Source organism: Xenopus laevis, chromosome 6L (genome assembly GCF_017654675.1).
Source record: "Xenopus laevis strain J_2021 chromosome 6L, Xenopus_laevis_v10.1, whole genome shotgun sequence".
NCBI lineage: Eukaryota > Metazoa > Chordata > Amphibia > Anura > Pipidae > Xenopus > Xenopus laevis.
In genome coordinates, this window is record NC_054381.1 from 147,792,020 (window position 1) to 147,806,135 (window position 14,116).

Consider the following 14,116-nt stretch of genomic DNA (forward strand, 5'->3'; position numbering starts at 1 on the left):
TATAGCCTAATCGCGCTACTAAGAATAGAATTAGGTGAGCATTGTGTTAAAGTCCTGGCCCAGATCAGCCACTAACCATGAAACAAGGATATGATGTCAAATAAAAAAGAAAGGAAGAAGCCACAAATGAAAAGGGTTTGGCTGTCTTTCAGAAACAAGGTAGAATGCTGAACCCATCTCTGCCCCCCATTCTCTAATATCTCCTACACACCCAGTGTTGATTCTGCACTGCTGGTTCCCAATTAGGGTTGCCAACTGGCCAGTATTTTACCGGCCTGGCCGGTAAAAATGATGGTTTATCCCAATGTTATTAATAGGGAAAAAAGCTAAATATACAGGAAGGCCGGTATTATTTTTCAGAAAAGGTGGCAACCCTATTCCCAATGGATACATGTGGGTCTCCCTGTTAGAAAGTACTGGTTAGCCAATTGCTCAATAACCACTGCAAATAACTTAAAGGAAAACTATACCCCCAAAATGAATACTTAAGCAACAGATAGTTTATATCAAATTAAATGACATATTAAAGAATCTTACCAAACTGGAATATATATTTACATAAATATTGTCCTTTTACATCTCTTGCCTTGAACCACCATTTCGTGACTCTATCTGTGCTGCCTCAGAGATCACCTGACCAGAAATACTACAACACTAACTGTAACAGGAAGAAGTGAGGAAGCAAAAGGCAGAACTCTGTCTGTTAATTGGCTCATGTGACCTTACATGTGGTTTGTATGTGTGCACAGTGAATCTTACGATCTCAGGGGGCGGCCCTTATTTTTTAAAATGGAAATTTTCTATTTATGATTACCCAATGGCACATACTACTAAAAAAGTATATTATTATGGTAATGGTTCATTTACATGAAGCAGGGTTTTACACATGAGCTGTTTTACTCAGTATCTTTTAATAGAGACCTACATTGTTTGGGGGGTATAGTTTTCCTTTAACGCAGAAAAACACAAACCTCAGTACAGGTAAGGGACGTATTATCCAGAATGCTCGGGACCTGGGACTTTCTGGATAAGGGGTCTTTCCGTAATTTGGACCTTCATGCCTTAAAGGGGGCCTGTCACCGGAAAACATTATTCCAAATCCTATTTATGGCGTTAGTCAAGCAAAATTAACTTTAATAACATTATATAAATTATTTGAATCTTGTTTCCTTCAGTCTGGGAACTCATAATTATAGTAAGCAGGCAGGAGCCATTTTGTGGACACTATTATTAAAGGGATACTGTCATGGGAAAAACATTTTTTTTCAAAATGAATCAGTTAATAGTGCTGCTCCAGCAGAATTCTGCACTGAAATCCGTTTCTCAAAAGAGCAAACAGATTTTTTTATATTCAATTTTGAAATCTGACATGGGGCTAGACATATTGTCAATTTCCCAGCTGCCCCAAGTCATGTGACTTGTGCTCTGATAAACTTCAATCACTCTTTACTGCTGTACTGCAAGTTGGAGTGATATCGCCCCCCTCCCTTTTCCCCCCCAGCAGCCAAACAAAAGAACAATGGGAAGGTAACCAGATAGCAGCTCCCTAACACAAGATAACAGCTGCCTGGTAGATCTAAGAACAACACTCAATAGTAAAAACCCATGTCCCACTGAGACACATTCAGTTACATTGAGAAGGGAAAACAGCAGCCTGCCAGAAAGCATTTCTCTCCTAAAGTGCAGGCACAAGTCACATGACCAGGGGCAGTTGGGAAATTGACAAAATTTCTAGCCCCATGTCAGATTTCAAAATTGAATGTAAAAAAATCTGTTTGCTCTTTTGAGAAATGGATTTCAGTGCAGAATTCTGCTGGAGCAGCACTATTAACTGATTCATTTTGAAAAAAAAAAATTTTTTCCCATGACAGTATCCCTTTAAGGCAAGTTTTGCATCATCTCACAATCTTGTTTGCACACAAGAATGGGGGATCTGATGTCCAGCCCCATGTACTGGCTACAAAATGTATTGGTGAAGAGTGCGGAGGAATGTAGGGAGTGCAGTGACATCTAGTTAGTACTGAATGGAAAGTGAAAGTAATTGCCTGCCCTGCCTCTATGCCTAAGGCATAGAGGAAGGGCAGGCAATATCTGATTGACAGCTGATGTATTTAAATTAGTTTACAACAACTATGAATGCTTAAATTAAAAAAAAGAATTTCAATTTCATCTTTAATTTGAAAAGGACTTTTATTATACATCTTTTTATGTCTGGGTGACAGGTCCACTTTAAAAAAAAATCATGTAAACATTAAATAAACCCAATAGGCTGGTTTTGCTTCCAATAAGGATTAATTATATCTTAGTTTGGATCAAGTACAAGCTACTGGTTTATTATTACAGAGAAAAAGGAAATCGATAAAAATGGATAAATGGAGTCTATAGGAGATATCCTTTCTGTAATTCTGAGCTTTCTGGATAATAGAATAGGATATTTGAACAGGATTCAGGACAGGAACTCAGACAGGATCTCAGATGGCTTGGATTAGCAGGAAGGCATTTCCCATTCATAACAATATACATATAGAAATATACAAAACATTGTTTTATTTAACCAATTTTGCATATTAAGAATGAATGTCTATGACAGCAAAAAGTCACCCCAAATTTCGACCTGACTCTTAGGGGCAAATTCACTAAGATTCGTAGTTGCGCCAGGCGTAACTTCACCGCACTTCGCCAGCGCTACGCAAATTCACTAAAATCTGAAGTTGCGCTCAGGGGTAGCGTAAGGTTGCGAAGTTGCGCTAGCGTTGATTCGCTAAGCGAATCGAAGTTAGACTAGCGATGGTTAATTTGCATACGGCGCGAAATTCAAATTTCAATGGAGGAATATGTAGCAGCACAACAAATGCCTGGGAAACCTTCAAAACATCAAATAAAATTTTTATTTTGCCCTACACATGTGCCCACTGTATAGTTAAGTTGCCATGAGTTAGGAAATGTAGGGGGGAAGGAGGGGAGCCCCAAAAAAAAATTAGATCTTTTTCAGCCTATCACCCATAATATAGAAAAAACGCCAGCGTTTTTAGGGACTTAGAAAAAATTTGAACTTTTTTTGAAGCAATCCCTATCTACTCTATTGCACTTCGCCTGGTCTGAGGTGGCGAAGGAAGTCTAGCGTAAAAGGTAGCGTTCAGTACAATGCGCGCGTTAGTGAATTTGTGTAGTTACGTCCGTTGCGAAAATTCGCCAGGCGTAAGGGTGCGAAGTAACACTAGCGAAGTTACGCCAGCGTTCGTTAGTGAATTTGCGGAGTAACGAAAATGCCCAACGCTAGCGAATTGACGCTAGCGTTAGGCGCTTCGGCGCTTAGTGAATTTGCCCCTTTGGCTTCCAGAAGTGCCTAAGACAGAAAACAGACATTCTTTCCAAATCTCACTCTAACTGGCCTTCTGACTGAGTAACCTTTGGATACTGCCCCAAAGTTTTGAATCCTCTGCCTTACATAATATTTTATTGTGGATACCCATTTATAATCCCCTAAAAGACTTGTGCACTGCTAAAACCTTTATATAAATATCACACACACACCCCTGTACACCAATAGTAAAATGTGTGTTAAAGATATATTAAAAGGGAACACCATGGTAAACCATCTTAGCCTAATATCTAAAACTATATGAGTGTATGTGCATTGGGCACAGTGAATGTGATCTAGGGCAGTTAGGGGCGATCTAGGGATTAAGGGTTGAATAGTAAATTCGAAGTTGAATTTTGGAATTGTTTTTTTGATCAAAACTCAAATTCGAATTGGGAATAATCCAAACTCGATTCGAAATCGAAATTCGTGATTTATCAACCGTTGACCATGAGAACAATTCGAATTTGACTGTTTGCCACCTAAAACCTGCCGAGTTCATATAGAAGTCAATGGCAGAGGTCCAGTGACCCATTTTTAGATGTTAATAGCCTTCCTGAAAGAGTTTTTTTCAAAGAAAAAACTTGATTCGAGTTTAGTCAAATTCGATTCGAGTTTTCGAGTCAGTAATATACGTCCTAATTTTAGATGTTTAAATTTTTTCTTAACTAACCTCCCATTCGAATTTCAAGTATATTCGGATTTATTAGAGTAAAAAAATAGTTACATGAATTCGACCTTTGATAAATCTGCCCCTTATGCTTTCCATAAATGCAAAGATCCGACTGTACGCATCATCGAACGATCAGACTTCCCCATCTCCTGACCTGCCACTAACCATTCAGATCAAATAAAGTCGTAAAAGAACAGATCAGCCAATGTTCTGCCCCTCACAGCAATCGTATGAAAGTTATGTCCGACAAAAGCTGGTGACAGTCTCCCAATGAAAATCGTAAGATCAGCAGAAGACACAGAGATATTATCGGCAGCCGACAGAAATGTTCTAACCTGTCCGATCGACCAAACGACCGATCTCCGCCGGACGAAAAATGTCGGGACTCTCCACACATGGTCCAAAAATCGTATGAATCCTCGATTCGTACGATCAGATCTTTGCATCTATGGCCATCTTTAGAGTAGAGGCTCTCATTTAACATCCTATGAGGCTAGACATCCCCGCTCTGTAGTGCTTTTTACTTCTGAAGTGATAACTGTGGGACAAGAGAATTGTATCCAATGGACAGAATTTCACCCTGAGGAAATCACAACCTGTATCAATGGATCGCCTGTACATCTACTGCAGAATAGAGGAGACTGATATTAAAGCTGCACACTGGGACCTATTATTATTTATTATTATTATTATTAACATGTATTTATATAGCGCCAACATATTGCGTAGCACTGTAAAGTAAATGTGATTATACAACTACATCACGTGAATTACATACATAGAATATATGGAGTAACAAACATCACAATCAATACAGGTACAAAAAGGTGAGGAAGGCCCTATGCATAGGCATACAGTCTAAAGGGAAGGGAGTAATACACAAGGTGTGGGAGTGGGCAAGATCGAATTAAGTGGGTGAGAAATGTGGTATTGTATGTGGTGTTGCGTTTGGTAGTTAAGCAGAGTGAGGGTAGGCTTCTCGAAAGAAGTGCATTTTCGGAGATTTCTTGAAAGCAGAAAGGTTGGGAGAAAGTCGGACAGACCGTAGGATATAAAATGGCCAAATATATATATATAAAAAGGGTCAGGTCTAATAAGACCTGACCCTTTTTTTTATGTCCGCTCAATGTCTCCCACGCTAACCAAATTCCTATGGGACCACAGTTGACATTCGTTCATTGTACACTAACATCAATCACTAACTCAGCCTGAAGCACATGGATATATTTGGCCATTTTATATGCAGGCTGTCCAGTAACCATCATTTATTTCAGACTGAATGAACTGCACAGCAACGGGCACCAGGTTTGACCCCACATATAAAGACTTTTCTATTTTTTTTTCAGAACATCAAGGCAAATAGCAAGAGACCCATGCTTTGTGATCCTTGTGTTCTACTGTATTTTTACTGAATAGCTAGAGGCTGATTCACTAGAACTCCTTATCTTTAACAGCCAGTAAAAAATACCAAATATTCCATATTCTGCCGTTTGTTTTCCATTCAGCAATGATTCATTCCAGCATGGAAAAAATAGTTAATATCTGCATCTGGAATTCTTGATTCAGAGGGGTGTTAAAGATCAGCTTTACTGCTAAACTCTAACACCCCATAAAAAAGATAGCTCAAAGCAGTTAAACACATTCTGCCAAATCAGCACAGGAATCTGTATTGATAAATGTGTTGATTTATTAACACTTTCCTGGTAGCTGGTAAAGTGTATTGTATACGTGTTAAAATTAAACGCGTTGTTCACCTTTAAATGAACTTTTAGTATGATGTAGAAAGTGACATTCTGAGTCAATTTGCAATTGGTTTTCAGTTTTTATTATTTTTGTTTTTGAGTTATTAAGATTTTTATTCAGCAGCTCTCTATAGTTTGCAATTTCAGCAATCTGGTTGCTAGGGTCCAAATTACCAAGCAGCCATGCACTGATTTGAATAAGAGATGGGAATATGAATAGGAGAGGCCTGAATAGAAAGATGAGCAATAAAAAGTAGCAATAACAACACATGTGTAGCTTTACAGAGCATTTGTTTTTAGATGGGGTCAGTGACCCCACATTTGGAAGCTGGAAAGAGTCAGAAGGAAAAGGCAAATAATTTAAAAAACTATACAAAACAAATAAGGAAGACGAATTGCTTAGAACTGGTCATTCTATAACATACTAAAACTTAACTTGAAGGTTAAACTGCTAGAAAAACTTTGGCACCCCAGTTTAAGGGGCAAATTAACTAAGGTTCGAATAGTTTTTTCAAATTTTTTTTTTTTTGGTCAAAACTCACAAATTCGAATTTAAAACCACCAACTCTAATTTGAATGTGAGATTTATCACAGCTCGACCCTACAGTTATAATTTGACTATTCTCCACTTAAAACCTGCCATGGTCATGTAGAAGTCAATGGCAGAGGTCCCTTGAACTATTTGAAGATGTTAACAGGAGCCAAGAGCCAAATTTTTGCCAAGTTTCATTTTGAAAATGATTTCCAATATACTCCAATAGGAGTAAAAATGTTAACGTTGAGGGGGTTTTTTTTGGGAAGAAGACTCTTTTCAAATTCAGTTCAAGTTTTTGGGTCAGGACTATTTGATCGAATTTTAGGCATTCAATTTTTTTTCATAAATAACACTTGATTTTGAATTGTGAATAAAATTTAATTTATTAAGAGTTTTAAAAAATTCACATGGGCAGAGACACATGGTCAGATTCGGGGAGATTAGTCGCCAGGTGACAAATCTCCTCTTCTTCGGGACGACTAATCTCCTCAAACTGCCTTCCCCTGCCTTACTGCTCGCTAGAATGTAAATCGCCGGTGGGATGGCACTCTGAGCGCTTTCCAAAGTCGCCAAAGTTTCCTCGTGAGGCAACTTCAGAAAACAAAGTGCTCAGAGTGCCATCCTGCCGGTGATTTACATTCCAGCCCGTGGGAAGGCAGTTCAGGAGATTAGTCTCCCCCAAGAAGAGGAGATTTGTCACAGGGCGACTAATCTCCCCGAACTGACCATGTGTGTCTCTGCCCTAAATGTGTAATACATTTGTCTTATATTGATTGACTGGGGAATGGGCAGTTTAAATGAAACATACACACATTGAAATAATTCTTGAAGTCTGAGGGTCTGGCCACACGGGCAAATTCAGGGAGATTAGTCACCAGGTGATAAAACTCCTTTTCTTTGTGGCGACTAATATCCCTGATCTGCCTTCCCTCAGCTAAAATGTAAATCGCCTGGGGGCAGGCACACAAAACACTTTGTTTTCTGAAGTCGCCCGAACTTCGTCGACTTTGGAAAACAAAGCATTCCGTGTGCCTGCCCCCAGGCAATTTACATTTTAGCCGGCAGAAGGCAGGGGAAGGCAGATCAGGGAGATTAGTTGCCGAGAAGAAGAGGAGATTTGTTGCCTGGCGACTAATCTCCCCGAATCTGCCCTTGTGGCCAGACCCTTAAGGACAAGAGATAACATTGTTTGCACCTACTTGTTAATGGTTAACTCAATGCTCTGGATTATCATGACCTTAATTAGCTGATTACCAACCCATACAGTCAAAACATCATAATACAGTAACTAAAATAGCCAATGCTTACCGAACAGTTACTAACCAAATGTAAAGAGATATATAATAGACATAAAGCATTTATAGATGAATATATGAATTTAATTAACAACCTTGGCAAATAACATAATCCAATATATAAATATATAAAATGCATAATAAATCCAAGGATCCCAAAATCTTGGCAAGGATATTGAATTTGTTAATACAGGATTCATTTCCAGGAAGCAAACGATACCTGTATTAAAAAAAAAAGTAAAGCCTGTGTTGCTTTAGACAAGGTCATCAAGAGCAACTGCTAAAAATGTATTCATATGGTCAATAAAATGTTTTTGAAAACGTAATAGCTAGTTCTATGTGGGTATGGACTATTTACCCCCAGAATGAATACTTAAGCAACAGATAGTTTATAACTTTATATCATATTATGTGGTCTTTTAAAAAATCTTGCCAAGCTGAAATATAGATTCATTAAATATTGCCCTTTTATATCTTTTAACTTGAGCCACCATTTTATAATATTCTCTGTACTCCCCAAGAGATCACCTGACTTGAAATACTGCAGCCCTAAAGGTGGCCATACATAGGGAGATCCACTCGTTTGGCCAAAACGTTAGGATCTCTTCCTGATATGCCCACCTTGAAGAGGCCGATATCGGGCTGAATACGAAAACCCTAGGCCCGAGGGATCGGATCATAATGGGCGGTCAGATCGAGGGCTGCATCAACTAACCAACGTGGTCCTCGATCCAATGGGATTTTTAAGCCCAGCAGATCGACATCTGGCAGACTTTTGGCCAGATATCGATCAGGTAAGCCCGTCAGAGAACTCCATACACTGGGCAATAAACTGCTGACTTAATCTGTAAGAAACTTATATCTGCCTGTGTTTGGGGGGCCTTTAGTTCTTTAAATGACAATTTTCTATTTAGACCACCCAATGGAACATAATATATCTTAAAAAGTATATTATTATGAAAATTGGTTTATATTAGATGAAGCAAGGTTTTACATATGAAGTTTTATGCATTATATTTTGAGACCTACATTGTTTTTGTTTAAAGGGGTTGTTCAACTTTTAGTATGATGCAGAGAGTGATATTCTGAGACCATTTGCAATTGCTTTCCATTTTTTATGTGGTTTTCCAGTTATTTAGCTTATTATGCAGCAGCTTTTCAATTTTATTTCTTAAACAATCTGGTAACTAGGGTCCAAATGACCCTAGCAACCATGCACTGATTTGAATAAGAGACAGGAATATGAATAGGAGAGTCTGAATAGAAGCATCAGTAATAAAAAATTAACAATAACAAATACATGTGTAGCTTTACAGAGCATTTATTTTGTTTTTTTTTAAAGGGAGTTAACAACAGGAATGAGTTTATAATATCTAATAATTCCTTAGTTATGTCACCCCAGTGGGCCTGGTCACGTGCCCTCACTGCCCCAGAAGGGGAGGAGCATATTATTATTTATTTCTGAAACAGAGATCCCTACACAGACCAGAAATTGCGTTTAAAAAAACAATCCAGCATAAAAAGATTTCAGTGGAATATCCTCTTATAAGATAATTTTTCCCCATGTATCTGTTTTTCCCTCTGAACACATTCGCCCCACTCTCTTTTGTCGCTCCAACCCTTTACCCCGCTTTCTCAGCGTCCACCATCTTAGGGATGGCAAGACTAGCCCCACGGAAATCATCTTGGGAAGGTCGTTACGCATATAGAGTGCGCCATTTACAATTGGTCGCAGAAGCGAGCGAGTTCGGGCGCCATATTGGGAAGGTCAATAGACTATTCCGACATAAATGTAGCAGCGGTCGTACAGCTGTTCAAGTCTGATTGTCACCCCGGTGCGACATTTAGGAATAGTTCCTGTTATTTTGGATGAAATGTCTACCCCTCCCCTGTCAGGGCCGGGGATGGGAGCGGCGGCCGGGCCGGGGGCTTTCCAGGGAGCACAAGCAAATAGCGCGGCCCGTGAAGTGAATACCGCCTCCCTGTGCCGGATCGGCCAAGAGACTGTTCAGGATATCGTATTCCGGACTATGGAGATCTTCCAGCTGCTCCGTAACATGCAGGTATCGCCTGGGCTCTAATTCAATACTTTACTCACCAAAATCACTTACACCGCTGCCATAAAGCTCATGTTTATCTCCTTGTACCTACTTTTAACTCACTTACTCACTATGCCTTAACCTCCTAACCTGGATCCTATTGCTTCTCACTACTGCTGCTGACCCTACCTCCATTGCCCCTCCCACTGCTGACCCTACTTCCATTGCTCCTCCCACTGCTGACCCTTCTTCTGTTACCCCTCCCACTGCTGACCCTAATCCCATTGCCCCTCCATCCATTCCTCCTCCCACTTCTGACCCTACTTCCATTGACCCTCCCACTGCTGACCCTACTTCCATTGCTCCTCCCACTGCTGACCCTTCTTCTGTTACCCCTCCCACTGCTGACCCTAATCCCATTGCCCCTCCTACTGCAGTACATTCATTGCCCCTCCCACTGCTGACCCTACCTCCATTGCTTCTCCCACTTCTGACCCTACTTCCATTGCCCCTCCCACTGTTGACCCTACCTTATTGCTCCTCCCACTTCTGACCCTTACATTGCTCCTCCCACTTCTGACGGAGAGCATACAATGGGCAAGAATTTTGGGCAGGTTCTTTTCAGGCAGGCCATTAGCAGCGCCTCTTAAATGTGCCTGTAAACTGCCAACTTCAGTCAGGTAGGTTTTATCAGCCCATGTATTGACCACTTTATTCTGGCCCCTGTCCTGAAGTTGCCCATGCCCAACAACTGTCCATCTGATGCCCATTCTTGCCTAAGACAATGGAGTATCTTCACATTCTGGAAAACACTGTGATTGGATCAAAGCTTTTGTTATTAAGTCCAGCTGTTTTCAGCTCCCTGAATTTTGTGTATGTACTAACGTTTGTGCCATTGTTGTACCCACTGTCTAGTTACCCAATGGGGTCACATATCACACCGTCACCTACCAGGACAGACTGGGCAAGTTGCAAGAGCATCTACGGCAGCTTTCAATCCTGTTCCGCAAGCTCAGGCTGGTCTATGACAAGTGCAACGAGAACTGTGCTGGGCTGGAGCCGGTACCTATAGAGGCAAGTGTATGAGAGTCTGTAATGATTGCAATTGTCTCACATCTCATTTGTACAGCCGGTAAGACACATTGTATTAAGGGACAGTCGTTTGTCATGTTCCCATAGAATGCAGTGTAAAGCAGTGCAGGATAGACACACAACTTGTTAGATGTTAGTTCCCAATATATGGACAAGTGCATTTGACCATTACTATTTCACTGGGTCTCTTAAAGGAGAACTAAAGCCTAACTAAAGAAGTAGCTAGAATTTTTGTACATAATGTTTTGTGCTTCTGTTCCCACCCATGGCAACAACAGCCATTTAGCAGTAAAGATCTGTGTCTCCAAAGATGCCCCAGTAGCTCCCCAGCTTCTTTTCTGCTGATTCACTGCACATGCTCTGTGCTGCTGTCACTTACTGAGCTTAGGGACCCACTCACAATATACAGTACACATAGAATAGAAATGTCACAATATAAGGCTGATTAGTAATTAATACAGATAATTACTACATGGCAGCACAGAAACCAGTGCAATTAGCATCAGAATTTAATAATCAGCAAACCTGTAGCATCAGCTTATATTACAGGGGAAGCTCATTTTCTGCTGGATAATTAGTGACGAGCCCTAAGCTTAGCTTCTCAACAGCCAATCAGAGCCCACTGAGCATGTGAGTGTCACAGACACTTTCCAAGATGGTGACCCCCTGTGACAAGTTTGAAGTCCTGGATCATTAATAATATAGAGTTGCTGTACGTTTAGGCTGGTTCATTCAGATCAGTATATCATTTCTAGCTATGTTCATTCTTAGGGTTTAGTTCTCCTTTAATGAATGTGTGGCTTTGTGGCGTATACAGCAGCTTATACCGTATGTGGAAGAAGAATACTCCAAGCACGATGACCGGGGCATTGCCAGCCAACTTCGCTTTGCCAGTGAGGAAAAGAGAGAGATTCTGGAAGTTAACAAGGTAAAGTGTCTGTACAAACAACTTCTTCTTAACGACTGTTCCCCCAAAAAGAAAAACGTAACATAATATAACATAACTTTCTGGCGGGACTGTGAGTGCAGCACCAAAATCTGCAGCAGCCAAGAGGAAACTGGAAAGAGCGGCATCTGAAGAGACCTTGCCCTAGCTTGTTTGTTAAAGGGGGTTTACCTCTAAGTTAACTTTTTGGCGGTTATTTATTAAACTAGCAAAATTGATGCAGTTTGCCCGTAACAGCACCACTAAAAGTCAATGTGCGGTAATGAATGTAACGAAAGCAGCAATAAAGATGAGGAGATATACTCACAGTTCACCCCAGTCCATGGGTGCATAGCACACAGCAAGCGTCAAAAAGATGTTTTATTTCTCCATAAATGACCAAAAATATAATTAAAAATTCAATTCATTTATTGGAACATACAGTTGAAGGCCTGACGCATTTTGTGCCACTTTACTCATAGGTTATTTATTAAGGTTCGAGATTTTTTTTTTTATTGGTCAAAAATCAATTTTTCGGGTAAAAAAAAAACTTGAATTCTTCAAGTTTTTAAAAAACAACTCAAATTTTTTGAGACTTATTATACCCCAACCGTGGAAAATAGCTTGAATCCTAAAATACACCATCTAAAACCTGTCAAGGTCATGCAGAAGCCAATGGCAATGGTTTCTTGGACTATTTGAAGATGTTAATAGCCTTCATGATGTTCGTGGGGTTTTTTTTCAGAGGGGTTTTCCCGAAAACTCAATCAATTCGAGCAATTCAAGTTTTTTCAAGCTTTTTATTAAATTATAAACCATTCGGGTTATGAGTTCATTCGAAGGAACAGCAAAAATTTTCAAAAAAAAAATTCGTTAGTATGCTACAAAAAAAAGACGCCAACACATATTAAACTTTAAAATCGCTAAGTCTTTATTTATAAATAACTTAACGAAACTCCGCTTGCGCTCCTCTTCAGAAAAGGTGACAGGACAATGATCCATCTTGCGGCGCTCGATTTCTCCTCCCTGGCTATCTCCTATAAGGAAGGCAGGGAGGAGAAATGGAGCGCCGCACGATGGAGCGCCGATCGCCTTTCTGAAGAGGAGCGCAAGCAGATTTTTGGTAAGTTATTTCTAAATAAAGACTTGGTGATTTTAAAGTTTGCGTCTTTTTTTTTGTCGCATACTAACACATTTTTTTTTAAAATTTTTTTGCTGTTACTGGTCCTTTAAAACTCTAAAATTCGAACAAACCCCTTAATATATTATAGAATGGCTAATTCTAAGATACTCTTCAAATGGTCTTCACTGTTTATTTTTTTTATAGTTTTTGAGTTTTTTGCCTTCTGACTCTTTCCAGCTTTCTAATGGGGGTCACTGACCCTATCTTAAAACAAATGCTCTGTAAAGCTATAAAGTTATTGTTACTACTACTTTTTATGGCTCATCTTTTTAATCGGGGGCCCTCTCCTATTCATATTCCTTTGCAAGGTTACTAGGGTAATTTGGACCCTAGCAACCAGACTGCTGAAATTGCAAACTGAAGAGCTGCTGAATAAAAAGCTAAATAACTCAAAAACCACAAATAATAACAAATGAGAACCAATTGTAAATTATCTCAGAATATCACTCTCGACATCATACTAAAATCTAATTTAAAGGTGAACAAATATTTTAACCCATGACTAACCTGAGCTGAATGAGAACTCTTAAACCAATAGACAAAACTGGCAAATATTTCAGGAAACACTAACATTTCTGTAATTTGTGAAATTGCTCGTCAGAGTTTATTGTAATTGAAATGTTAAATTTCGATGCTGATTGGCCACACACCTGAAAATGTAGTATTTATTATATATTTTATTTACTTTTTATCCCCCAGAAACTAAAACAGAAGAATCAGCAACTGAAGCAGATCATGGATCAGTTAAGGAATCTTATCTGGGATATTAACTCAATGCTGGCGATGAGGAACTGAACTTCTTCACTAACTGCCTTTTGCTTACACTGTGCTGAAATATTTGTAAACATATTTTTTTATTATTATTGTTACTTTTTTTTTTTAAAGATAACTTTTTGCTTAATAAATATTGTATTTGGTACAAGAAATGAAAGTAGGGGTGGTCTTTAATCCCCACTGTTCATCATCTACAGATCTACTGAGAAATAACCAACGTCCACCATAGTAAATTGGTTATAGGGCCATGGCCGAGGAGCAGTTCATGTGAAGTATTGATAAGTTCAAGTGTGGGACCTGTTATCCAGAATGCTCAGGACCGGGGGTTTTCCGAATAATGGATCTTTCTGTAATTTGGATCTGTTTACCTTAAATCTAATAGAAAACCATGTAAACATTAAAGGGACACTGTCATGGGAAAACATGTTATCATCGGTTAATAGTGCTGCTCCAGCAGAATTCTGCACTGAAATCCATTTTTCAGAAGAGCAAGCAGA

General features: G+C 39.4%; 1 protein-coding gene across 1 annotated transcript; it reads left to right on the forward strand.

The window, feature by feature from the left end:
* The first annotated feature begins 9,326 nt into the window (after nucleotides 1–9,326).
* On the forward strand, nucleotides 9,327–13,771 carry med30.L (mediator complex subunit 30 L homeolog). Its single transcript, XM_018268223.2, has 4 exons — nucleotides 9,327–9,669; nucleotides 10,561–10,719; nucleotides 11,555–11,665; nucleotides 13,545–13,771. The coding sequence occupies exons 1-4, from the start codon at nucleotides 9,481–9,483 to the stop codon at nucleotides 13,638–13,640; spliced, it is 555 nt and encodes a 184-aa protein (XP_018123712.1). The 5' UTR covers nucleotides 9,327–9,480; the 3' UTR covers nucleotides 13,641–13,771.
* The last annotated feature ends 345 nt before the right edge of the window (nucleotides 13,772–14,116 follow it).

Bases quoted from the DNA above. Each gene is read 5' to 3' on its own strand.
- med30.L (XM_018268223.2), top strand. From the start codon at position 9,481: ATGTCTACCCCTCCCCTGTCAGGGCCGGGGATGGGAGCGGCGGCCGGG. The intron at 10,720-11,554 runs GCAAGTGTATGA...TGGCGTATACAG, and splicing joins TGGAGCCGGTACCTATAGAG to CAGCTTATACCGTATGTGGA. The intron at 11,666-13,544 runs GTAAAGTGTCTG...TTTATCCCCCAG, and splicing joins AGATTCTGGAAGTTAACAAG to AAACTAAAACAGAAGAATCA.